The sequence below is a fragment of the Apostichopus japonicus genome, chromosome 22 (assembly GCF_037975245.1).
Source record: "Apostichopus japonicus isolate 1M-3 chromosome 22, ASM3797524v1, whole genome shotgun sequence".
Taxonomy (NCBI): domain Eukaryota; kingdom Metazoa; phylum Echinodermata; class Holothuroidea; order Aspidochirotida; family Stichopodidae; genus Apostichopus; species Apostichopus japonicus.
This window is the reverse complement of record NC_092582.1, coordinates 6969599-6996539: the sequence shown is the minus strand read 5'-3', so window position 1 is coordinate 6996539 and position 26941 is coordinate 6969599. Positions and strand designations below refer to the sequence as shown.

The following is a 26941-nucleotide window of genomic DNA, read 5'->3' as shown; positions in this document are numbered from 1 at the left end:
AACTTTAATATCTCCTGTCGACAGCCTCATTCCTGTGTTCCCGCATTTCCACTCTTCCTTGCGCTCACCACCGAGGACGGCGCGTTACATTGGTGGCAGCGGTGGGATTCCAGTGCGTTCGTTTTGGTTAGAGCGAAGGAAGATGTCGGACACCAACCCGTTTGCAGAGGATATGACGAATGAGCAGCGTGCATGGTCGCTCCCCGATATTCACCGATCTGAGGTGGCTGAGTTCGACCCGTTACTGGAAGAGAGACCAGTGACTCATGCAGCCGAGGGAAGCCGTGACCGAAATAGATATGAACCGCACGACGAGATGACGAGTCGAAATTTACTGACTGAAGAGCCCACCACGGCACAAGTGAGAAGAGAGGTGCAAGACATGATGCGGCAATCCGTCAGACAACCCTCCACTCGTCAACCAGATAGGTTCAGTATCCAAACTCCAGCTGACTTTACTGCCCAAGGGCGAGAGTGGAGGAGCCCCCGGACCATGTGGAGGGATGATGGTAGGCCGAGGGCCGATCCCATCCATCGACCGAATTGGGGAACTTCACTGACAGATCGACGGCTTACAGACGACGGTTTCACGAGAGAGGGTGTTCAGAGAGACGAATTCCCGATGAATGATGCATTTTCAGGTCACAGTAGAAGAGAAAGGGTACAGGCACCACCGTTTGATGGTTCCATCCCTTGGGAAGACTACATCGTTCAGTTCGAACTAATTGCAGAGCTGAATGATTGGAACAAAAGAATGAAGGCGCTTCAGCTTGCCGCAAGTTTAAGGGGGCCAGCTCAATCCATTCTAGCTGACTTGGAAGAAGAAAAGCGGCGCGATTACCAAGCAGTGGTCAACTCCCTTGAACAGCGTTTCGGTAGAGCTAATCAGACTGAACTATTCAGGGCACTACTAAGAAACAGGGCGAGGAAGCCAGGTGAAAGCATCCCGGAATTGGCTCATGATGTCCAGCGCCTTCTTGCAAGAGCTTACCCGAACGCTTCGACTGATATGAAAAACACCCTGGCGAAGGAATTTTTCGTTGACGCAATTGGGGACAGCGACAGTAGATGGAGGATCTATCAAGCTCGACCCAGAAATCTAGAAGAAGCTGTTAGCATCGCCGTCGAACTTGAGGCATTCGCGCTCGCCGAACAAAAGAAGGGGAATCAGAGGAAACTTGGGTTGAGAACGGTGGTAGAGCACAAGGAGCCATTGCGAACCGAGACAGACGAACAGAGTACTATCCTAGCAGCTGCGCTGTCGAAGGGATTCTCTGATTTGACTGCACATTTAACCGCCCTCTTACAGAAGGACCAGACAAAGAGCAGAAATGTCGACAGAGTTGATAGGTCAAAATCGATCAAGTGTTGGAACTGTGGAGAAATAGGCCACTTCAGTAGGAATTGCCCTATGCCTAAGAAATACGAGAGCCGGCCGGATGGCGTAAAGAAGACGGAAAACGAGCAGAAGTCGGATTCGTAGGGCGGAGTCCGACTTTTCCGCAAGGTGAGCCCGCAATACCACTTTTTAGGAACAGAGTCCGGTCCGTTGGTACCCGTGGTTTGTACGTGAAGGGACAGCTGGAAGGGGTCGATGTGGATTTCTTAGTCGACACCGGGGCTGAGTTCACTGTTATGCAAACAAAGTTCTTTGAGCGACTGTGCGCGAAGAGGGATAAGGTCCTTGACGACGTTGCAGAGAATTTGGCGGTAGCGGACGGTAGACCACTGCACAGTATGGGGCGTGGTAGGTTTCTGGTAAAAGTGGGTAAACTAGAAGCGATGCATGATATTTGGGTGGCAGATATAGATGCTGATGCACTTCTTGGGTACGACTTCTTACAGAGATTCGATTGCACGATAGCCGCTGGAAAGGGGGAGATGACCATTGGTAGACTACAACAGAGTACCGTTGAGGAAAAGCTTGATAGGTGCAGAGTTGTGCTAGCCAGGACGGTGGTTGTTCCTGCCTCGAGCGAAGGGATGGCGATGGCCCGAGTCCCAGACTGGAAAATGCAAGGAGAATCTGCTGTTGTGGAGTGTAGCGAGAAGTTTCTCGAAAAGCACCCCGTAATGATCGCTAGGGCTATTGTGGACCCCAATAGGGAGACCATACCTTTACGACTAATGAATCTGACGAGCAGACCCCTAACAATTTACGAAGGCACTACTGTGGGTGAATGTCTTTCTGCAGAAGAAATAGGCATTGAAGAAACAACAGTTGCCCATCGTACGACCAGGGAGAGAAACGTTGGAGAATACAAGGAGAAATATGCGACTCTGGACGAACATTTGCAGAAGCTAGCAGAGAAGAGCTCTGTCTACCTTGGTGACGCGGAGACGATTATGGTGAAGAAACTTCTGGCCGATAATGCAGACGTCTTCGCTCGATGTAAAGGGGACCTTGGGCGCACTGACTTGGTCCAACATACAATCGACACCGGAACTTCTAGGCCAATTCGACAAGCCCCGCGTCGCCTCCCGATACACCGCAAGGAAGAGGCAGAGAAAGAGGTAGAAAGAATGCTTTGTCAGGACATCATTGAACCTTCATCAAGCCCATGGGCATCGCCAGTTGTACTGGTCCGGAAGAAGGACGGGTCAACTAGGTTCTGCGTGGATTACCGAAAGCTTAATGACATAACCGAGAAAGATTCTTACCCTTTGCCCCGCATAGATGACACTCTAGACGCACTTGCTGGGTCGCAGTGGTTTTCAACCCTCGATCTGGCAAGTGGCTACTGGCAGGTGGAAGTGGAGCATAAGGATCGCCCGAAGACAGCTTTCGTGACTCATGGTGGCCTGTTTCAGTTCAAGGTATTGCCATTTGGCTTGTGTAACGCCCCTGCTACTTTTGAACGGCTTATGGAAAGGGTCCTGAAAGGTCTGCAATGGCAAACTTGTCTTCTCTATCTCGATGATGTCATTGTCTATGGGAATTCGTTCGACAAAACAATGGAAAGGCTCACCGAAGTATTTGGGAGACTGCGAGAGGCAAGACTAAAGCTTAATCCCGAGAAGTGTAATCTATTCCAGCGTGAAGTTAACTACCTCGGTCACATTGTGTCTGGCCACGGTATTGCCCCAGACCCCGAGAAAATTAAATCTGTGGTAGAGTGGCCTACTCCCTGCTCCGTCACCGAAGTTCGAAGTTTTGTCGGCTTATGCTCTTATTATCGTCGTTTTGTGAAAGGATTTTCACAGTTTTGTACTCCCCTGTTTCGCCTAACAGAAAAAGGCAATAGGTTTAATTGGAATGAAGATTGTGAAAATGCGTTTAGAACGCTAAAGCAGATACTAACGACTGCACCGGTCTTAGCCTACCCAGAACCTGATGGATTGTTCATCTTGGACACCGACGCTAGCGATTTTGGTATAGGGGCAGTGCTTTCCCAGCGAAAACAAGGGTCGACCCAGGAAAACGTCGTCGCCTACTTTAGTAAGGCTCTATCGAAGACAGAACGAAAATACTGCGTTACGCGCAAAGAGTTACTGGCAGTGGTTTCATCCGTAAAACATTTTCACCACTACCTGTATGGAACCAAATTCGTTGTCCGTACTGACCATGCCGCTTTGAGGTGGTTGACCAACTTTCGAAACCCCGAGGGGCAACTGGCTAGATGGCTAGAAACCCTTTCCACTTATAATTTCCAAATACAGCACCGACCCGGACGACTGCACGGCAACGCAGACGCACTATCTAGACGGAGGTGTGCCCCATGCAGGGAGTGCGAAAGGGCGGAAACAAAAGATTCGGGACGGGGATGGGATGATTTAAGGAACACCACTGGTCATGTGTTCACCATTGTTGATGGTAAGAACAGGTCTGGTAAAGATAAGCACGACGTAAATACCGGGAATAATTTCTCAGATACGCTAGGAGCCTGGTTTCACAAATGGACGCACCAGGAATTACGTGAATGGCAGATCAATGACAAGGATATAGGACCTGTTCTAATGTGGAAGGAAGTACAACATTCTAGACCTGATTGGGCCCAAATAACAACGGGAAGCACCGCTCTAAAGAACTACTGGAGTCAGTGGGAACGACTTGTTCTGAAGCGAGGGGTACTTTACCGAAAATTTGAATCTGACACTGGAAAATCTGCTCTACTGCAACTACTGGTACCGGAAAGGATACGTGAGGACATTTTAAGAGGCGCACATAACCATAGGCTATCTGGACACCTAATGGCGAAGAAGACATTGAGTCGTATTCGCGGAAAGTTCTACTGGAGCGGATATCGAAACCACGTTCGAAATTGGTGTAGAAGCTGTGACCAGTGTGCGGCTAGAAAAGGACCCAAGAAAAAGTTGAATGCAAGGATGAAGCAATACGGCGCAGGCCATCCATTGCAAAGATGCGCCATGGATATCATGGGCCCACTACCAATTTCGACTAGAGGTAATCGCTACATACTGGTTGTCGCTGATTATTTTACAAAGTGGACGGAAGCGTATGCGATAGCTGACATGGAGGCGCAGACCGTTGCTCGAACTCTCGTGGAGGAGTTTATATGTCGCTATGGAATCCCAGAAGAGTTACACACTGATCAGGGCCGACAGTTCGAGTCCGAACTGTTTCAGTGTATGTGCCGCTTGCTGGACATAAAAAAGACTAGGACAACGCCTTTCCACCCCCAATCTGATGGAATGGTGGAGAGGTTCAATCGGACACTCGAGGACATGCTTTCTCTAGTAGTATCAGAAAATCAGAAAGATTGGGATTCGTGGCTGCCTTATATGTTAATGGCATATCGCTCCGCCGAACATGAGAGCACAGGTTTCCCACCGGCGGAATTGATGTTTGGACGAGCAGTAGATCTACCTCTCACATCGCAACTGCCTAAACCTCCCATGGACCCAGATGCTCCAAACCAATCGTTGCCGAAATATGTAGCAAAACTAGAAGAAACTCTCCGAAGTGTGCATGAATTTACCAGAGAGCGCCTAAAAGTAGCGAGCAATAAACAAAAAAAGTTTCACGACCGAGGAGCTTACGCGCGTGAATTCGCCGTCGGAGATATTGTGTGGCTGTTAAACACAAAAAAGAAAAAGGGCATTTCACCTAAATTACAGAAACGTTGGGTTGGACCCGGGCGAGTTATTAACAAGATAACGGACGTGGTCTATAGGGTACTGATGGGACCTAAGAGAAAGCCACAAGTTGTGCACCATAACCGTTTATGCAGTTACCAAGGCGACGACCCCCCTCTTTGGCTTTTACGCCCTGCTAAACAGAAAGAAAGTTCAGTTCAAATAGAGTCACAGCAGATTGTTCAGTCCCTAGAAGAACTCAAATAGTTGATTGTGTAGCTGTACCACGCACCTCTCGGCACTGGAGGAAAACAGCTAAAACTAGATAGACTGTCCCTTTTAAGTTACGCACCAGCCAGAAATATAAACATCCCCGTAAAAGATTGGAAAAAGTCCGCAGCGTTGGAGGTCATCGTTGGGTGTGAAGGCTGTAGATATAGATGTGAATGTTTACAAATACCTTGTTTGTGACGAAAAACGAAAGGTTGGCCAGAAAACTTTGCCCTTCATCCGCCCCTACTTTTAATTGATATCTGTCAGCAAGTCACCAGACCACCACCGAGGTACCACGGCTAGCGCTAGCAAGGCTGAACTAAACCTGAAACAAAGACTTCTTATGTCAAGCCCAGACGGAGTTTTGACTACCGGAATACCCCTCCTCGTAAGCTACCTGTCTGGCATAAATCACTGTTTTAGGTACTACCAGTTAGTGAATTGTTTTGTCTGAAGACACAGTACTTTTCACACTTGTTCACTTGCTTTCGCAGGAGTAGCTTGATTATTTCAAACCCTTAATTTGCAAATCGCCGGAGAGAAGTTAGACTTAATATTATTTATCTTACTGTATGTGCTGTATAGTGCATTGAAGAATCTTGCCAATCGAAACTGTTAAGACTATACCAACGCCTGCCATGTCGAAAATGTACGACCAAGAATTTAAATGCAAAGTCTGCAGGAAACGCTACCAACAAGTTTCTGACTTAGAAAGACATTTTACAGAAAAGCATGCGGCTAATGACAAAAGGCATAAATGTTCTTCTTGCGATTATTCCTCTAACAAAAAGAGTGATGTTATCAGACACAAGAGTAGCCGCCATGGGGAGGCAAAGACGAGGTCGTTCACCACAACGGAGGAAAAGCGCCCGTTAACGGAACCTGCATCAAGCGGGATGAGATCGCCTCCAAAAGTACAGGGACTGCGATCCCCACCGAAAACCAAAAATAAAGCTGAAGGCTGGCCCACACTTGAACAGATCTTGGGATCGCCAACAGAGGAGACTGCGCTTCTAGCGACAAACGAGACTGAGGCAAACCTGTCGTTAACGGAGGTGCCTCCCACGCCATATGTCACCCCGGTAAGAGGCCAGGAAAATGGGGAAAATAACATACAAGAATCGGACTTTCGAAAGGTGGTAGCGAAACACCTGTGTGAGTGTTGTACCAACAAACAGTCAATCCCTGGTTTCCTTCGAGAAAGAATCGTCACCGAAGTGTTTAACGACGGGCGAGTAAACGTGACGGTACATAAGTTTGAAGAAACGAGTAAGAAGAGCAGCCAGACAGGGGAGAGGAACAACGCACTAACCTAAGAGACTACGGAGAACGTCGCACTGGAGACGGTGAGCCGCGAGAGACGCGCCGCGAGACAGTGCGCCGCAAGTCAGATTCCGCCAAAGCGACGAAGCTTCGTTCGGACCTTGTTTTTATTTCTGTTGGACGATTTTACATGTACTTGCTGATTTTGTTCTATGTATTATGATTGCCTTTGGAAACCACACGTTACCGTATATGATTTGCAAGACGGGAGTGAACTTCATTCCAACGTTGGTGCTTTTGTTACGTGATTTGAACATTAAGCTTCATTATATACGCATGTTGTAAATATTTTTCCAACTTTATACTGGACACTTTGATTTTTCCTTGTGTTTGTTATACTGGACACTTTGATTTTTCCTTGTGTTTGTTATACTGGACACATTGATTTTTCCTTATGTTTGTTTAGTTGAGAGAACATCTGTTATAGAATGGACGCTTCATATTATTCATACTTACGACTCTTTTCCAAGTTGCTAAGTACTGCGATCGAACGGTATGTGTTTACTATGTTTCATTATTTTCTTTTAAAAGAGCTAAGTTAAATGCGGGACGCATTTCATTTTCGGGTGGGAAAGATGTAACGACACGTCAAAGCTCATTGTTTGTCGTTAGCGTTAACATGTATTTTATCCAATCAAATGTTTTAACTTGGGTTGATTCTTTACATTATTAAACGCTTTACGGGAATTGTTTGTTAGATAAAATCTTATAAGGGGGTGTCACTTGCTTGATTTATGAACAACTGTTAAGGGGGAACTCTCTCTTGTTGACCGATTTTGGAGGTCACTGAGTAGGACGTCTAGTTACGTTCCGGGGGGCCAAAAATGTTAGGTCTGGGTAAATCTTGACCAGCACGCATGTCGTATTTAATCGTGTTTTATTGGTTGATGGTTGTAGACTGGGCGTGGTTTATGTTTCTAATAGGTTTAAGTGTAGGTTCACACGTTATAGGTATAGGAAGTAGTTTCTGTTTAAAAGCAACTGCGGGCTCGGACGAGGGGCGGTTCCCGGCTCGGAATAGGAGGGGTAGAACGATTGTGACCATGAGTTAGGAGACGAACGAGTCATCTATTGGCAAAAACAGTGGTGGAACAGCCCAGGAAGTAGGATCGGAAGACGAGTAAAATAACCTAGAAGACCAGGTTCAACACTTCGGTTCGACTGCGCCGCAGATCACCAATCCGCCAACTGCGCCGCCGATCACCAATCCGCGCCGCTGTTCACCATTCCGCCGACTGCGCCGCAGATCACCAATCCGCGCCGCTGTTCACCATTCCGCCGACTGCGCCGCAGATCACCAATCCGCGCCGCAGTTCACCAATCCGCCAACTGCGCCGCCGTTCACCAATCCGCCGACTGCGCCGCCGTTCACCAATCCGCCAACTGCGCCGCCGATCACCAATCCGCGCCGCAGTTCACCAATCCGCCAACTGCGCCGCCGTTCACCAATCCGCCGACTGCGCCGCTGATCACCAATCCGCCAACTGCGCCGCTGTTCACCATTCCGCCGACTGCGCCGCAGTTCACCATAGCCCAATCTTCAGCGCCGAAGTCTATCATTCTGCCCTCCGTGCCGAGACCCGCCATTAGTAATGTACTGTGTTGTATTTAACTTCACCGACTTCTAAGCATTTGTTAAAACCTGGTTTCGTATTTAATAATTGCCTCTGTAATGCACGACCACTGTGCACCATCTTGACATGTATATTGATCGTAAATAGACGGGTAAACTTTAATATCTCCTGTCGACAGCCTCATTCCTGTGTTCCCGCATTTCCACTCTTCCTTGCGCTCACCACCGAGGACGGCGCGTTACAGTACCATGCACGTAACTGGGTTTGATTTACTCTGTAAAATCGTGCTTTCAAATAATGATGTCCGGAAGTGAAACCAAAACGGCCATTTTCCAGATTTTTATCGTTTTGCAATGAGTGTAAGTATAGTCGGTGTGGAGTCTCTTCTATACGCTTCCGTATGAAACTAACCGCTTAATATATAAGGCTGAGTGGCAGCCGTATATATGTGAATCACTTGCACGTAGACTCTATTTACTCTGACTCTCAGCAAACTGATTATCTGTGACTATAATTTACGGTATTTGTGACAGTGGCGGCGGAACCGGGGGGGCTTGGGGGGGGGGGCTCAGCCCCCCAATGAAAAAGTTGAGGGGGCAAATGCATGATAAGCCCCCCCCCCAATATTTACCAAGGCTCCGAAACGTGCATCTGCCCATTTTTTAATGCATACTTGTCGATCTGTCCGATGCACACGTATACTACATATAGGCGTAATAATTAAATATGATAATTGATTGTCTGTATCATGCCTCATCGAATATTAGTGTTTTAAATAAGAGGGTAATACGCTAAACGCTACACTCATGAACATTTGCGTTTACACTACGAGTACACGCAAGGCGTGGAACATGGCTCTATGTTTAAACGCAATCAATTATTAAACGAACAAACACACAATAGTAGCATTTCACCTGTACTGTACAGGGTACATGCATTCATGACATGATGACAGTGCTAGGTCATAGAAATTTGTTGGCAACTGCACATGGTTTTGGAATTACCCATTTGTTGACCTTAAGAAATGCTTTCTGTTTTTTCTTATGACATTTATTTAATTCAGGGCGTCGGAGCCGGTACGGGCAGGTCCGGTGAACGCCGGACCAATATTCACGACGCAAAAAAAAGTTTAAAAAAAGTAGGACTAAAAAAATGGAGAAAAAAATCTCGGAGGTATATGTTTCAATAATTTTAAATAATGATGACGGCAAGTAGGCTAAATGTGACTACTCTGGCATGGCAGGGGTCTTGTTTTCAAGCTCGGGAAGTGCCATTTCCTGCAATCTGGGAGGCATTTTTTCAAAATTTTCTCCATTACTCTACGCGCCAACCATGGTGGCGCGTAGCGTAGTTTGACCTACCAAACGTCCCCCGATAATTATGATAGTTGGCCACACTCTGAACCGCCGTACCAATCAAAAATAGCTTCCGACGCCCTTGTAATTATTGCATTTAATTGCAAGTAGTAATTTACCACACTCAAAAACGTCTCTGCGAGTACACGTCGAGTATACTCTCTTAAAACACCATCGAATATACAAATTGCAATGTTTTTACAGATTTATACGTGCAATCTGAGAAATTGCAGGCTTGAGACCCATGTTTTAGGGCTAGGTATTCGCAGCATAAAACACTCGGTAAGTGCAGTTTCCGGCCATCTGGGGGGGTTGAAAAACCCCAAATTTTCTTGTACGCTCCGCGCCAACTTATGGTGGCGCTCCGCTTAGATAGTCTCCACATATTAGCCCCCCCAATAATTTTCCCGTTCCGCCGCGCCTGATTTGTGACATCTATGACATCATCCTACAGAGATGTATTGACACGGTGGAAAAATATGTATGGTCCATGAACAATTTACAACTATATGAAATTGACTTCAATAATGTATACCTATAACTTATGTGTCGTGTGGCGTATTTACCCGAAAATGCAATACAATTAACTTTATTTGCCAGTGAATTCTCACCACAATTGTTCATTATGAAAACAATCCTTAGTTCTAGATAAGCATCACCAAGAGGATTTCTTTCTTGTCTCAGAAAATGAGATAATAATGACTGTAACTGAATACATAATAAACCATAGCAAATTATTAAATCAGAAATTGTAAACTGAAGAACTGTTGTACTGTAATGTAAACTTTTCAAAATATTTTCATGCCAACATTTAAAATGAAGTTTGTTTCTTTTTGCTTCAGGAATGTGACGATGAAGGCAATGTTAAGGTAAGTACAGTGAAAGTCCATATGTATAGACTATAGTAACAAACTGATTGATTAATGATAGGCTACAGTAAGTTTCAAACAACCGTTGTCCTTTGACTTTGCCGCATCATCTTAACTATTTGCTAGCAGAATCCCACTACATGTTATTAGTATAGATAGCCACTGCTTCATATTGATACATTTTTTTTAACTGTTAGATCAACCAGACCAGTTTAGATCAGAAAGACACATCTAAATTTTGAAAAGTTTCCATTTGATATTGTAATGGGATTAAGGCTAGATACATACTACATGATTTTGGTAAGTCGAATGGAATCAGTGCCTGCATGTATTATATTTCTGATATACCCTGGTCTATTCGACCGTATTCAAGTTAATTAATAGCACTGTTAGGTAAGTTAGGTCAAAACCCAAAAGAAAACTTTAGTGAGTTCGGTGTCTAGAACGATAATTGCCTCTCGTACCCGCACCCCCCCCCCCCCCTCCCTTCCTTCGCTACTGCTGCATGAGACAACCTCAATCGGTCACTGCCACGGTATCGCAAATTTATTACAATCAATGCAAAGGCTTTTAAATATTTTATTCTTAGATACTTATACGAGGAAGAACCTCTAGACAGTGCAAGTCAAATCCACGTGTATGTAGATTACTTAGCGGAAACATTGATTTATATTACACTATACATAATATGGGAGTATAGATTAATAATAAGCGAACAAAACATAGAAAATCAGTTAATTCAGAATAAGGCTGTAATTTGGTTGCTTTCCTTTGGAATTTACAAGCGATAGTCAATGTTATATTTGATCCAAATTAGACAAATCATAGATTTTGTCACACAATAAAACTTCAATATAGAAATCTCATTTAAAAATATTGAAAACCAACCATATTAGTATTTCCTACAATATTTTAGCGTTAAACATGGTAAATCAAGCTATTGATGTAATGGGATTTTCTTATCCTAAAGAATAGCTTAAAATATGTAGCAAAAATGAAGCAGTGGCTATTTATACTAATAACAAGAGATAACAAGAGATAATTTTTGTACCATCAATTCGAAAGGGATGTTTGTGCAAAGTTTGATGAATGGAATCTGTAAGGAATGCTCTGAAGGTTAGGGAACTGAAAATCGTGTCTAAATATCTAAATAAACAAAAGTATCAACGTTAAACAGCAGTAACCTATCATTCTGCAACACTTTAGGAAAATGATGACACAAGTAGTTCTGCCAAGCTGAACAATGACACAATTAAATCGTGTAAAACTTCAAATTAAAATTTACAATCAAGTGCTGCTTTAAGGCATTTTGGTACCCCAGAGTTATTTTACCAAAACCAAACGTACCATGAATTGTGCTTTAAAGATTTTTGCTTAACCCAAGTTGTCACCGGCTTTTTTCTGAATTACACATCCCACTTACTGTCCAGGCTTTCGAGAGCATCTGAATATTATTTACTGATAATAAACAATAATGTAAGGTTAATGTTAGGAAAACAAATGCTTCAGATTCAAGGTTTTACTATAACCTGGTTCACTCACTATGAAGACTGTCATTTGCAATGTATTCACAATAGTTGTCGCCCCCCTTCTTGTTCACTGTATACTACTTATATAGTCATAAAAGTCTCCCCTGCCCTCTTTCCTATCTTTAAAATGACCGTTAGATAAATGATTCCGGGTAATACTCCGCACCAACAGCTCATAGTTGACCGTAGAACATAAATAAAAACATATTATCTCGTGTATATACCACAAGTTAGTTTGATTATCCTGAAATCCTTCTTTCAATGAAATTTACATTCCCATATGCCTGTATGTGGTCAAATTTCTTATAACTTCATGGGAATAATAAAACTGCATTCTGAAACCATTCTACTTTTTATCAAGGTCTTTTACGGATTGACATAGATACAAAGCAGAAATAAGCTTTTTTTAAACTGAATAATATTATTTCCCTCCTGTGGACCAACATTCTCTCTCCTTCACCCCTCGTACCCTCTTCTGTGAATATAGCCTATATGTATGACATGAATGTCATGTGAATGGTATGCGTTTTGCTTCGTGCCTTAGGAATCTCCATCTCAGCATACATCATAGGATATGTTAATGAACTGATATACATCACATTGCATCAAACAAGAGGTATGCTAAATGTTGGACATTTGGAGCAATGGAAACTGGTATGATGATTATAAACGTCTTTAAAATTACAGACAGTGTTGTATCAATGGACTTCTTTCTTTTCTTGTTTTACAGAGGAAATGTACGATATCTTAAGGTAAGTTAGATATCAAGCTTTCAAGATTATTGTATATATGTTATAGATTTAATGAGATCAACATTGCGTTCCGATGTTTATCATCAGTACAACTGCCACACTGTAACACTGAAATGTCTCTAAGCGGGAATTTAAGACAATGAACCAGGAATTTCTACATAATCAAACCAATCAACAACTACATTGAGCGAATGGTGACCAAACTTGAGGGATATCATGCATTTGGTTGTTCTTAGTCCCATAACCGCTCAAATAAACCGCCATAACTCCAGTACATTCTACCGATGCTTCGTACATGTATGTTACTGAACAAATGTTCGCACTTGAAAATAAGAAACGTGTTTCATCATTTCTCGGGGTGGGGAGGGGGCTTGAAAGCACGTTAAGTTGATGAACAGATATCCGCGTAAATATATGTAAATTTATTATCATATGTTGTTGTTAATCAAGCAAGTAAGTTACATCATAACACGTAAACTGCATAGCAGGAATTAAGAATACCGTTCAAATTTGTTTTATTCTACAGAACATGTCATCAACATAAAGCCTGACGCAACGTCGTTGACAGAATACAAGAGAGTGAATTTTATGACGTCATCAACTTGTGTGATATTGCCACTAAAGAACTGAAGATGTATCAAGATCTTCACAACTCCCAAGAGCTTGCATTTTCTCAAATTTCGCATTATGAGCACACGTGACGAAACTACATGTTTATTCACTAGCTGCACAATCTCAACAGATCGAAACTATTTTTAAGCTGTTATTCCTTAGCAGTGTTACAACTTACAATATTGAGATTGGTAAAAGAAAACTAACCTCTCTTTTGGTAATTATTTAGATAGACTGTAATGCCCAAATATTTCGAATTTGTCTTAGGATGTAAAAGTAGTTAAAGTGTTTAGAGTTCTCATCACAGGATTCAGAAATGTATAGATGCAAAATCTGGGTGGGGGGGGGGGGGTTAATCACGAAATATAATGTAATGAACCTCAAAAATACGTGCGCTACGCGCCCGGTTACAGTGTCTCTGAGTGTCCATATTTTTTTTTTTCAATATGTGATATAACCGGGCAGGCGCGCACATTATTTTTACGTTTTTTGTTCCAGAATTGGTCAAGTTTCTATTCCAAAAAAGGAAAATTTTAGTACACGAATGCAGTTAAAAAACATGGAAATTATAGCACCAATTTGCATCTAAGCCCTTTTCGAATAACAAAAATTTTCATTTTGTTTTGCTTTGCTTTGATTTTTGAGCACAATGTGTACCCATGACTTTTCAAGTTACATCTACACAGCTTGTACTTTTAGATCACTTTGCCGTAAGCATGGATTTTGTAAGATTCTTTTTTTTTTTTGGGGGGGGGGGCGTTGAGCACAATGTGTACCCATGACTTTTCAAGTTACATCCATACAGCTTGTACTTTTAGATCACTTTGCCGTAAGCATGGATTTTGTAAGATTCTGTTTTTTTTTTCTTTTTGAAGGAAGGGGGGGGGGGTTGAGCATAATGTGCACCCATGACTTTTAAGGTTACATCCATTCAGCTTGTACAAAAGAATGTGCTAAAGTTGAGTCTCTATAAGGCCATATGAATACAGACAAGAGGGACTTTACTGAAGAAATATTCAGAGAAGTACATAGTACTCCAGTAGTAGTAGCGTGTAAACACTCGGTTTTACTTTTCATGTTTATATCTCGTCTATTATTTAGTTGTTTACCGCTCTTTTTCAAAATTTTATTTTATATTTCATGTTGCAGAAGTCATGACTTTCGTTCACAATGTGATTTGAGTAGCTGCATCTCACCCTCAATAGGTTATACGTTTAGACAGCTTAAAGAACATACTCGACACAAATACGGCTAGCATCACTATAAATATAGCTAAGACATTCTTAAGCTAAACACATTTTGATAGCAGGCCTCTCACCCCTACCTCCTCACCCCGACTTTTAATCTTGGGATTATGTTTTTTATTATAAAACATCCCGACCAGTCATTTCCAGAGTTTATTACCATGAGAAATGATTTTGAGTGATTATAGATGCACTAACCATTACAACATGGAAGTGGGCAAGAAATTGATGAAGCGGCCACAGAGAAAATGTGTTCAATCTGCGGGTACGCGTGGCCAATTGATAACGGGGATCCACATTTTGTGAGAAATTATGCACTGACACCACATTAATAACATGGTGAGATCTTGTTTCAGATGTAACCAAATTACCAGAAACTGTTTGTTGTTCTTTGAAAGGTACAATATATAAGCAAACGTTATACTTTAAACAATATTCTGTACATAACGTAATTTGTATAAGCGCACTCCTTTGTTTTTATAGCTTTAAGTTTAGGGCGAAAGGAACAAGATATAAGCTAACGTTTCTTAATCTTTATCAGCGCATTCTTCTTCTTTTTTTTTATAGTTTTTGTTTTGTTTTTGTTGTTCGTTCTTGTTTTGTTGTCACATTGGTAGTGTACAGGCTTGTTAGTGTAAGGTATGACATAAGCTGTAACCACAAAAATAAAAGGTTTCATTTGTTTATCTGGAAGAAATTATTTGCTACAGTCGAAGTGAAATATCAGCATAATGACTGTTTGGTAACCTCTGTGTAGCATCTAAGTAAATTAAATTTATGTAAATAAGGATTTCGAGGTAAAGGAACAAGTATGCCGCCCGATTGAGCAATATTACTAATCATGAGAAATTTACTTCTGATTCTGACAAATTCAGGATAAATGCTATTAATCGGTGTAAAATTAAGAGAATGACATTGTAAATATTTTCATCTATGTCGTTTTTAATAGAGTGGAAGAACAAGAAATAATTAATATTGTGCGAAAGTCGGGTTTTGATCATCTGTCAAACATAAAACGCTTAAATGTTATTTTATGGTCTTGTAAAAATTTGATTGACTCTAACTAGAGTTCTTGGAAAATCATCTAAAAGCTTTTCATATAATTGTTTTAATTACATTTTGTTTTTCTTCACGCCATGATTAATTTAACAAGTATATCACGTTCCCTTTCTTCACTTTGGTTTTAGCTTGTTTTCAAATAAATTGAAATCTCTCGCTGTTTTATGAGGCAAGACGGGAAAAAAGTACGACATTTAGCGCAACATTTTGGTTAAATTATAAACAAGTTGACTGCAATTAAACCATCAAAAGAATTTCATTAACGAAGTTCAAACGGAGAAAAAAGAAACAAACGTGTAGCTGGTTTTAATGTTGGATATATATATACTACTTGTAATGTAAATCATCTACGTACAGCATAACAGGTCTTTATTGTTATTGGCCATAATTACATATATCCCTTTAACTCCTCAAGTTACATACATATACATTATCAACCAATTGAAACCAAGGTTTTACCTTGCAATCTATGGGACATGGATATGCATCGTATTCAGTGTAAAGATCACCCAATTGGGACAATTTGATTTCCATACTGTACTTTTATGTCCTGATTCAATGAACTCACACTGACAGTATGAATAGTATGAATATCAGAAAAGGTAGTAAATAATTTTACTGTCAGTACGAGTGCTTCGAAGCATGATATGGGAGGAGAGTGCCGAATGGTATTAGCATATTTAAATTGTTCCAACTAGCTGGTAAAGCTAAGTGATGTGCGTCATTTTCTACACTAACATGAATATGCAACATTACCAATTCATTCACATCTTTCCACTGTAATATGGTATAACACCATGTGAACCATTTCAAAATGTTGTTGTTCTCTGTTATGAAATAATCAACTTAGAACTTGTAAAAATATAATTCACAAGCTATTTAATCGAGAAAAATAAAATTGGATTAAAACAAACTAAATTCAATGTTTTACTTTTCATACGTAAGAGGCATCAATTTATTTCAACTGTGTTACAAACAAAACACGGGTTTCTTTGCTTGACGTGATAGAATGTAGAGTGCGATTGAGAAGAAGGCTGAGTAGATACATCTCACAAACCATGTATTCGTGTTTCCTACAGAAAAAAAATACAAACCTCTGACGATATCTCTCTAGCTGCACTGTATGAATCTCAAGCATATCGCCTATAGTGAGACAAACACCTCATTTAAAATTCAACCGAACGAAGGGGATGGTAAATGAACCCTTCACCTTAAACGGATGCATCTGTAAAATGTTTTTATAAAAGGCTATACAGATCTATTACATTAGCTACAATATTCATGTTGCTTATAAAAATGGCATAGTAAAATTCGAAGTACAATATTTTATGCATTGTCACTATTCCTACTGATCACCGAAACGATTACGTCGAGGTTTCGTCACGTGATTTGTGTGGACTACACAGTTGGATCGCCGTTCAGTGCCCTGGAAGAAAATAAGAGTATTAGGATGATAACATAGATATGTATATCATACGAGAAAAAAAGCATTGCAACATTCCCTGATAATAGGTTATAGTATATACATTGAAACATTCACTAATAATAGCGTAAATAGGTGTATTGTCTCCTTGATTTAGTGCTTTGCTTAAAAAATTAAGTCTAAATTGTTTAATATTTCGCTAAACATTTTACCCTCTTAACTAGGTTAACTAGATTTATAAAATAACTACAATATATTAACTAATAGCGGGTGATTCTTTTCTTCTCATAAACTGTGTATAAGTTTGATTAACCGGAATGAATTAAACAGGATCCGTTATAACGTAATATAGAAAATTCAATTATAGTAGTTACATTGGAAAGTTAGATTGAAATTTCATACATTATATTTTACAATCGATGTGATCGTACAAATAACCCAAACTAACGAACATAAGTCAGTGTATAGTTAGGCTATAAATACATGATATATATTTCAAAAACCTGTAATGGTAAATTTACTATAGTAAAGTGTCCACAATGGCTTAGTACGACACGTAAATCTTCATTGTGTATACACCATGAAGATTATTAATGAAAGTAACCCATATACACGTCTACGATTGTGCATTTTCGTCTCCACATCCTTTGTTGTCTTATTAATTAATACCTTATTGGGCATGGTCAGTAAAGAAACTTTTGGGTTTTCTCAAAGACCTAATAAATTTACAACCACACCAACAATTAAAAGCGTCCGCACACTGGTGTAGGTATTCCGTTTCAATACTCTTTAGACGGTTTTCAATTTGCCTTCTGGTGAACGCAGATAACTTGCCCGCCGACTTTATTTACCCGATTGTTCCTAGACTCTTCTCCAAGGATGTCTCGCACGGATTCCATATCAGATACAACCGCCCCCTCTCCTCCACTTTGAGAAGTAAATCGACGTCAATGAAAACTGTTTCATAGGTCATTCGAACACAGACCTCTCAAAAGTACATCCAAAGAATACATTGACTTGTTAGGTCCGGACATTGTTCTTAGATTTTACTTAATTGTTACTGTTTACTTACGGCATAATGAGATTTTCATCTTCTGTTAGAGGGTAAAGTATCTCAATAGACCCATTCATGACGTCATTCCCACATGTTTTAGCCAATGGAATCCACACTTCATAACGATGAGGAAGAGGGCGCCATGGTGCATCATAGACTGCAGGAAGAAAAAAAAGAACAACTTAGAAGGGATAAATATACGTTCATGGCTCACACTAATTTAAACTCCATTGCTAGATGAAACGTCGTTTTGAAAACGGTCATTGTTCGAATGCTTCTAAACTTGCAGTGTGTACTAATCTCATGAAATTAAAATAAATTCCACAAATTTAAAAATGTATTATTATGCTGTATTTCATAGGTAAGAGTTGTTCAAAAGTATATAATCATAAGGTTAGAACCATTAATCTTCTTTCTTCAAACCCTCGCAGCTGTATAGTTTTATTTTCTTCGCAATGACAGGTATGAACAGAATGTTCACCACAACAAGTTTCTTAAAACCTTCTATTCTGGTGACCAATGTTCTAGGATTCACACTGCACGTCGCCTGTGGAGATGTGAGGGCGACGTTCACCATATGATTTGAAAGGGTGACCATAAAAGTATCCACTGATGGACCGGAAAAGAATCATTGCCCTGCCCCAGCCTTTTTCTTGAGTGTATAGGTGTTTCGCTGTCATACTTACAGGCTAGCTGGAAGTTCCCAGGGAAGAAACAAAGGTCACTCTCTCGTAGGAAGGTTGCAAGCTCGGTATATTTGGAGAAAGCTATGTTTGGTGTCGGGTTCTCCTCGAAAGTCAAAACATAATACGACATTGCGTCAGCAGAAGAAATGAACACGGTTTCCTTAAACAAGAAAAGAAAAGAGTTGAGAACATTTATATCAATTCCTTAAATTTCAAATATTAAAGAAATTCTGTGAGTCAAGTTTGCAATTACATGTGACTTCCGTATTGGGTAAAGCGAATTAATGTTACCTTTAATTTCGAGTTCATTTGCATAAGAAAATAACAATGTAACCAAACTTGTTTGTATGCGATTGTATTGTATCTAGTATTTCCCCGTCGTGCCTAGTGTTTGAGAAAGATTCCTGCTTACTAGTGCATTGAGATGATAATGCAGTTATAAAGAGACTTAAAGAGTATGTAAAATAATCACGAAATGTTATTATTACGTCATCCGGGGTAGGCGGAGCCTTTTGATATCTTTCTGGAATGTAGAAGGAAGTTTGGTAGGTGAAATTGCAGCTGGCAGAAACCCTCTCTGGTCTAACACCCAATTGTAGAATAGGAACTGTGGTTGGAATTTTCAGTCGCTCCGAGTTAGAACCTAACATATAAAAGAGACATTTAAATACATTAACAGAGAGAGCTGCATAACCAGACTATAGTATGTGGACATCTGTGTCAGAATATTGATTAACTACAATCTGCTATATTATAGGATTGCTGATTTATAACATAGTAGAATTTATAGCTCTTCATATATGAAGAAGACACATTGTGCATTGCGATTTTTTTCATAATGGAATATCACCACTGCGATTTTTGTAATTCACTGAACAGGAAACAAATATCGTGCCCCACCCGCCCCCTCCCCTTAAGTTGTTGGTACCCCATCCCCTCATTCGAAATACCCGGCTACGGGCCTGTAAAATAACCAAACCTGACTGTTTGTGATGAGATAATCCGTAATAACAGTGATCAGCAGCACAATGACCATTGATAGTATTGCTATAATTTCTCTGCAGAGTGAAACGCTCGGTTTCTAAGGACAACACTCTTCTGACGTTTTGGAATGCTGATGAAGTATAGTAAAATTCCCTTAATGGACGTTTAGTTACTCTACTTTTTCCTTTGATATTTCTGAGTGTAATATATATAAAGGTTTTTGAGGATAGCATGAAGACAAGTTGCAGAGAACTGGAGGAGCCGTGTAAAGAAACTTATACCTAAAAAGTAGTTTCGAAGAGGCATATATGTTTCATCCATGACAGCAGACATGTTGCATGTGGTCGATCGTTTTGTAGCATACACCCCTGCAGAAACCTCCCGGATGACAATTCTATCGGAGAGTGACGATCGCTCTGTGTAAGTTGGACACTCGTTTCCTGCAGTCAAAAAACAAATGCTCGAAATTTAAAGATTGTATTGAATAAAAAACGAACATTAATATTATTATAGTAAGTGCAAAATAGTTACATATTGTTTAACAAGTTGAATGATGGAAACGAAACTGTTTCTTATTTGAATTTCTATTATTATTGTTTATATGCCATTTGATGACCAAGGAATTTTTCAGAAGGAATGTAATACATGTCACACCACACTGAACTACAAGAACATCTGAGCTTGGTGTAACAAATACAGGTTGGTAGTATTTGAACAACAGATCACATTGGGGGGGGGGGCGGGGGGAGGTGGGGATCTTAGTCACATACACAGTACGTTGCTGTTGTTCAGCCTTGACTGAGTAAGATCTAATGTAGAATACTTTCATAATGATTTCAGGCTATTCATAATTAGCCATTGTTCATTGAAGTATAATTTATCAGGTAAGTTTTCTTCTTCATGCTAGGGAAGATGAAAAAACGAAATTATTTCAGTTTCCGGTACAACGTACTTAAGCATTGTGTAATGCCATTTGGTGGTAACATGGTTGGTTGTTCCGTTGTTAATGGTCCACAGGTTGGTTCCCCAAAATCGGAATCGACAGGAATCAAGATTTCATTATGACGACCAGAAGAAGTACGTGGACTATATAGAAAAAATAAATAAATATGCTTAAATAGGAAAGTACTCAATTTGTAAAGTTTAACTGATCTTGAGGAGAAATCAGTCAGAAAGAAGCATTAAAGCTGTCATCCATTCATGTGATTCATTTCAAGGTATGTCGTCATAAAGTAAGCACGTCTAAATCATAGCAATATACATATATATATATATATATATATATATATATATGTTTGTTTTTTTTAAGTGACTTACAGGATCAATCACACATCAATTGAAACCAACCTTTAACATGGTCCAGATTACTTTAAATAATTTTCATTATTCTTTCACTTTTGTTCATTCGAGTCTAATTCACTAGAAAGCGTTTACTTGTATGAACGTGAAACATACTACCATAGCGGTATACATTGACAAATTATTATTTTAGGTGAAACTTCTATGCAGGAATAGCTTTGACACTCTGAACGAGATCTATCTCTAATCTGTCATGGAGTAACTAGACTAAGTAACTCATCCGCTGTAATTGGTGAACTTCGTTGCTTGCATGATCTTGAAATGTAAAATGTAATCTGGACACTGTAAGCAGTGGTTTAATATGATCTCAAGATATTCCTATTAGTTGTACACCAACAGTAATTATGTATACAGGAAGTGTTTATACTAACCTATCGTAACCTTGTACAGAGAATTCACTCGCAACCATTGGCTGATCGGTCTCCTGCAGGAAGTCACTCAGGTTATTGTACATTTCTGTAATTCTACTTTCATATGCCCAACCGCTGAAGTTGAATGCGTACACATATGACGACTCCAATTCGATGAATGTCTACAAATATGAGGGAAAACAGGAATGAAACGCCTCAGACGGACGACCCCTGCTTGTGGTAAATACCAAGTATAACGAGGAAGGTCTAGTTCATATAAATACATCTTAAATAAACTTTAAAAGAGTTTAAATACAGGATAACCTAGCCAAGGGGAAAATAGTTGTAAAAAATTGTTGTTTCCATTGTTATCAACATGCACCTCTTGAAATACTGAGTGAAAAGTTGCTCTACTTCAACTTTATTCAAAAGGCCTCATTTGTTTTGCTTATTCAATCGAGTACCACTCACAGCACTATTGTTCAACGTAATGTCCATTGTTTTTTTGTTTTGTTTTTTCCATTTTTAAGGGTTAAAGTTTTTCATGCTTTGATCTGTATGGGCTTTTCAAAAGCCATTCCGACCTCTCCTACCCCTCCTACCCATCCCACTACTCCTAACCCTCCCTGAAAATATGTAAATATTTATTTGCCTAAATATTTGATGGAACAGGAAAAAAAGTATTGTGTTGAACAAACCTCGTTGTTTAATGGTTCCGGCGTGTTATTGAAGAACTTTGGTGGCACGAAAAATGAGACTGAGTATAGATTGTTCTGGTAACCAGATTCGCCAACTTCTTCACGGAGAATACGCTTTCTTACCGGCTTTGTCATCTTAATTCTCACATCTGAAAGCAACGAGTGAGCATTTATAAGCGATTGCATAAATCCGCAGTAAAATGTTAAACCGAAGCTCGGTATGGGCCCTTTAAGCTCTAATCTCTCTCACATAATATCAAAACCCCAACCGTAATCTCGCTTGTTTACAGGTCACCAAAAATGTAAACAGATACTGACATCACCTCAAATACAGTTAAATCTGACACGATTATGATCTTACCCGTCACCTCTCCCGAAGCACACAGTAAAAAATATTGACTTAACAAACTGCGATGAAAATGAAACTTGAACGCTGGAGAGTTGTGCGTTCCGTTCCAATAAATGTAAACACTCATTACAAAGGGTCTCATGAGGTTTCCCAGGGATCCAAACAACACAAAACAAAACAAAATTAGCAAATAGTACATGATGATATTGTCTTAACGTTCACTTACTTTGGCTGTTATCTCCAGAAATGTAAGAAAACAATCTCCTAAAACCAATTCTTCCTCCCTCTTCGTACGATGTTGTATTAACAATGGTTGTAACCCACATAGCTTCCTCGTATTCACGAACTTCATATCCGTCTGGCGATACACACTGAACGGTGTAAGATGGCTGCTCCGTCTGCCTGTTACATTTCTTTCTGTCATAGCGGTCCTCTTCACTGCTGCTGCTACTGCTGCTCCTGCTATTATAACCTCCCCTTCGATGGGTTGATTCATATCGATTTCGGAGGGAATCTAAAAAACCAGAAGAAGGCCTCATGGCTCTTTCATAGTTGTAGTAACCATATCTACCAAAACGGTCACTGTAGGCTCTTCCAAGATCACGCCACGAACTATGATGTTCACGACGGGGATCAGGACGGTGGTGGCGATGGTCCCTATGGTGATGACGATCGTGGCTATCATGATGACGACCATGGTGGCCACGCTCATGTGATCCATGGTGGCCACGCTCATGTGATCCATGGTGGTCACGATGATGTGGTCCATGGTGGCCACGTTCATGTGGTCCGCGGTGGCCACGATCTCTGTGCTCATAGGTCTGCGGCAAATCCCTCGTTCGGTCTTCGCGATACCTGTCATATCTGGCTTCTGACATCAATACAGAAACGGTGGCTATGATAGCCACCAAGAAGAATCGCATCGTGACCTAAAACAAGTTTTCAAAATAATTACAGTTGGAATGATATTAGAAATTTAGTCATGGTTATATTGACAATAATCCTTAATTCACGCAACACCCGACGCTGGTATTCATGTTAAAAATGTGTGTTATAATGGAAGTTTTAAAAGTTGACTTTAGACATCATTTGAGGCTTGATGTGTCATATCACAGAAATGAAGGAGGAAAATATGGTTGCTAAATACATTTCTGTAGATATTCCGGATTTCAAAATATTCGGCTATAAAATATAGTTTATGTCTGGTTTTTCTCTTAAAGGCTAAATTTCAGTTCATTTCATTTATATGTTTCGCCTCAATAAACAAGAACAAAATTAAATAGGTACTAACATAAATGTAATCACAACCAGTAAGGAAGTGGCCTAGAAAACCTTGCAAGGTTTAACGAATAGTGTCACTCCCTTTGCAAAGGGTAATAACAAATAATAAATTGATGATTACCTATAGGCTCCTCAGCTATAGTACAGGACTGAACTGACTAAATGTAAATAAAGTATCAAGCCATTCTTTACCTGGGCTGAGTAAGTGTTCCATTTGAGGAAGACTCGCCTAGTGGCATGTGTATTAGACTAATTAGTGCAGACATTTAATTAATTAGCCTCAGACAATTAAAAGGTTATTTCTCAAATTAAAAATTGTGTAGAAATTCAACCTGGTCTCATAGCAGTTTTTTCTTTACCTACAACATATCGAATTATATTTTTATATGCGCAAAGGCACACGTTCTTTTAAAGGAGACAAACCCAGCCATCTTTCTTGGTCTATGAGGTAAAGATATCCGCATGGGCGTCAACAGGTGGGGGACGGGGGGACATCTCCCCCCCACTTTCAAAAGTGGAGGGGATATCATATCATTTGTCCCGCCCACTTTTCAGAGTAGTTATTAAAAAAAATCACATGCATATGCGCGATTTTCTATTTAAGGTCAAGAAATCTGGACTCCCTGGGCCCCTGCTATCTATCACTTGCACCGTCATTTATCTCCCATTCTCCCAATATCCTAAATCTGCCCATTTAATTCGTTCGGGGGGGGGGGGAGACCATTCGAAAGTGTATTGAATCTTGCACACATGTTGTTTGTATGGGTTCCAAGGGATTAGGTAAGCCATACAGGTAGATGGTGATGAGTTACTATGTTCATATCACTACCTCCAGTCCCTTGGACTGGACGGACGAATAGGGGTGTAGGGGTTAAGTAATTAAGGCTACATGTATTCGCCGGATATGGTAGATCTTTATTGTTGAGTGCCGGCTAGGCGCTACACACGCTCTGCGCGCGGTGCCTTTTTCTGATTATTATTATTAAAGTACCTGGGCACATAACAACTGACGTCTCGCACCTACATGCATGTATTATATATACCACTCCACTCATCCCGGAGGTGACGGCGCCACTTTTTCAATATTTCGTTTGAGATGGACGCTGTGTAATTCGTCTCCCTTGGTGTCAGAACGGCATCTTTCTACCAGTACTTTCTGTCGGGATTTAGTTTTGTGAGACAAAATTTCTCCTCACAGATCTGGTTCTGATGTAACTAAAAATGACTCAGGAAGGCCGTCTCCTGCGATCTAGGGGGTCCTATGTACCCAAAATTTTCTGGTACGCTACGCGCCAACCAATGGTGGCGCTCCGCTTAGATAGTATAGTATCCCCCTCACTTTCTGAAACCTGCTGACGCCCATGGATATCCGTCGTATCTAACTAGCTTGTTGAATTTTGAGACATTTCCCAGACTTGAAACTTTTCACAAGGCTCAAAGCTTGCTCAAGTCAAACTATGACTTCATCGAGCCACATGTGCTTAAATCTGTTTTTGTATTTCTGTCTTTGTATTATCTTAATTTTCTGTATAAGACATGTTACTAAATAATAAAAAATATTGAATCTCTTAACATGAACTAATGATGGTATTTGGTTGCAATGTCAAGTCTGTTAACATTCCATACCTTGAAATTATGAAAGGAAAGAAACAAGAAAGTAAAATGTTTCTGGTTTATATAATATAAGTATTCTTTGACATCACAGATTTACAAAATGACAACCCCCTTAAACGACTTTTAAATCTAGGAATATATCTATCTTGGACGAAACTTGTTGTTTAAGGGAGTTGTTCTAAAACATGAACATTGTTCAAGGGTTCTTCGCTGCTTTCTTGCTTATTTGACGACAAGAAAATATTTAGTTATTACTTAAAACAAACGAGACAATAAGTTAACACTTGCATTAAGGAGGCTGTAAGTCATTGGTTTTGGAGTAACAAGATAATTTCAAACTTTTAACATGCTTCAAAAGGGACTATCATGATAAAGGGAATGATGATAAATAGTCAGACAGCCTAATATTCTACAAATGGAAAAGAACACAATATATGTGTCCCCTAAAGCTATTACAATACACATCTATTGTTTGTTAAGTGATGCTTTGGGCATCACAACGATAACCAAAAAATCTTGATATTAGCCGCGTGTAAACCTTAATTTCTTAACAACGTTTGCCTTGATTTGGATAAATTTCGAGGTGCTATACGACTGTTCTATACTTAAGTCTCCCAATCTCTCGAAAAATGAAATTGAAGAAAGCGTATGCTCTATTATACTTTTATCATTTAAATATGGTGCAATTTTCTTCAAACTTACTTATTTTTTCTCCAATAACGAAACAGATATGTTCACTCTCGATACTCAGGTCGATCTGTTATGAAGTGTTGCAGCAGAGTACAAGCAAACCATCGAACGGAAACTTCTCTGATACGTTTTGCACATTGTTTTAGTTCAGAAAGTGGAAAAGAAACCATTTCCACGGAAGCAGGAAGCACTCTGGGGATTGTGTTTACTTCATTAGGCGAAGATCCAGGCAACCTATTATGCAGTCGCCGTTCTATTTATCAGTTACATAGTTCTAATAATGGAAGGTGAACTTTTACCAAGTTAGATCATCTGAAAACTGCAGATATGGTTGAAAACAGGAAGAACCGTTTCCCGTGTGTTGCACCTGACAGGAAGTGAGACCATTTATGACCCCGTTAATACTGCATTGTCAGAAACTATGACGGAATTATCATAACAAACTCTCTTCTAACTCTACATTGGTTGCTGGGCTACTTTCCAACTGTACATTGTTGCTGGGCTACTTTTAAACTGTGTCACATCCTATCACGTCTATCACAATAAAAGGACGACCCTGGGCAGAATGTTAATCTTGATATGTCTTAGCTTAGAAAATGATCAGTTTGAATGCATAGTAATGTATCTATATAACTATTCACATATAAAAAAATGTTAAATGTCCAGAACGCTTCTTTAAGGTTAAGTGAATGATGACGTCAGCTCCTCGGTGAATGCCTACATGTTGAAGCATTGATGCATTATTTAATAAAGTCTAAAAGCTCAACAAACTTATACATAAACAGGTGCGTATCCAGGGGGGGCGTTGGGGGCGCGCACCCCCCGG

At 40.2% G+C, this 26941-nt stretch overlaps 1 protein-coding gene across 2 annotated transcripts in view; it reads right to left on the bottom strand.

The window, feature by feature from the left end:
• The window catches only part of LOC139964267 (uncharacterized), an 81563-nt gene extending 55277 nt beyond the window's left edge, over positions 1-26286 (bottom strand). Inside the window, exons 1-10 of one of the 2 annotated variants that reach the window (XM_071965735.1) lie at positions 26128-26286; positions 22757-23459; positions 22182-22330; positions 21505-21665; positions 20727-20860; positions 20056-20214; positions 19279-19433; positions 18791-18950; positions 18123-18261; positions 16559-17053 (exon numbers count right to left, since the gene is read on the bottom strand). In XM_071965735.1, coding sequence (XP_071821836.1) covers positions 17026-17053; positions 18123-18261; positions 18791-18950; positions 19279-19433; positions 20056-20214; positions 20727-20860; positions 21505-21665; positions 22182-22330; positions 22757-23453 — 1782 coding nt within the window. In that variant the 5' untranslated portion in view covers positions 23454-23459; positions 26128-26286 and the 3' untranslated portion in view covers positions 16559-17025. Of the gene's footprint in view, positions 1-16558; positions 17054-18122; positions 18262-18790; positions 18951-19278; positions 19434-20055; positions 20215-20726; positions 20861-21504; positions 21666-22181; positions 22331-22756; positions 23460-26127 lie in introns of those variants that run through there. The other variant, XM_071965737.1, reaches the window with a different exon arrangement.
• Between the last annotated feature and the right edge of the window lie 655 nt (positions 26287-26941).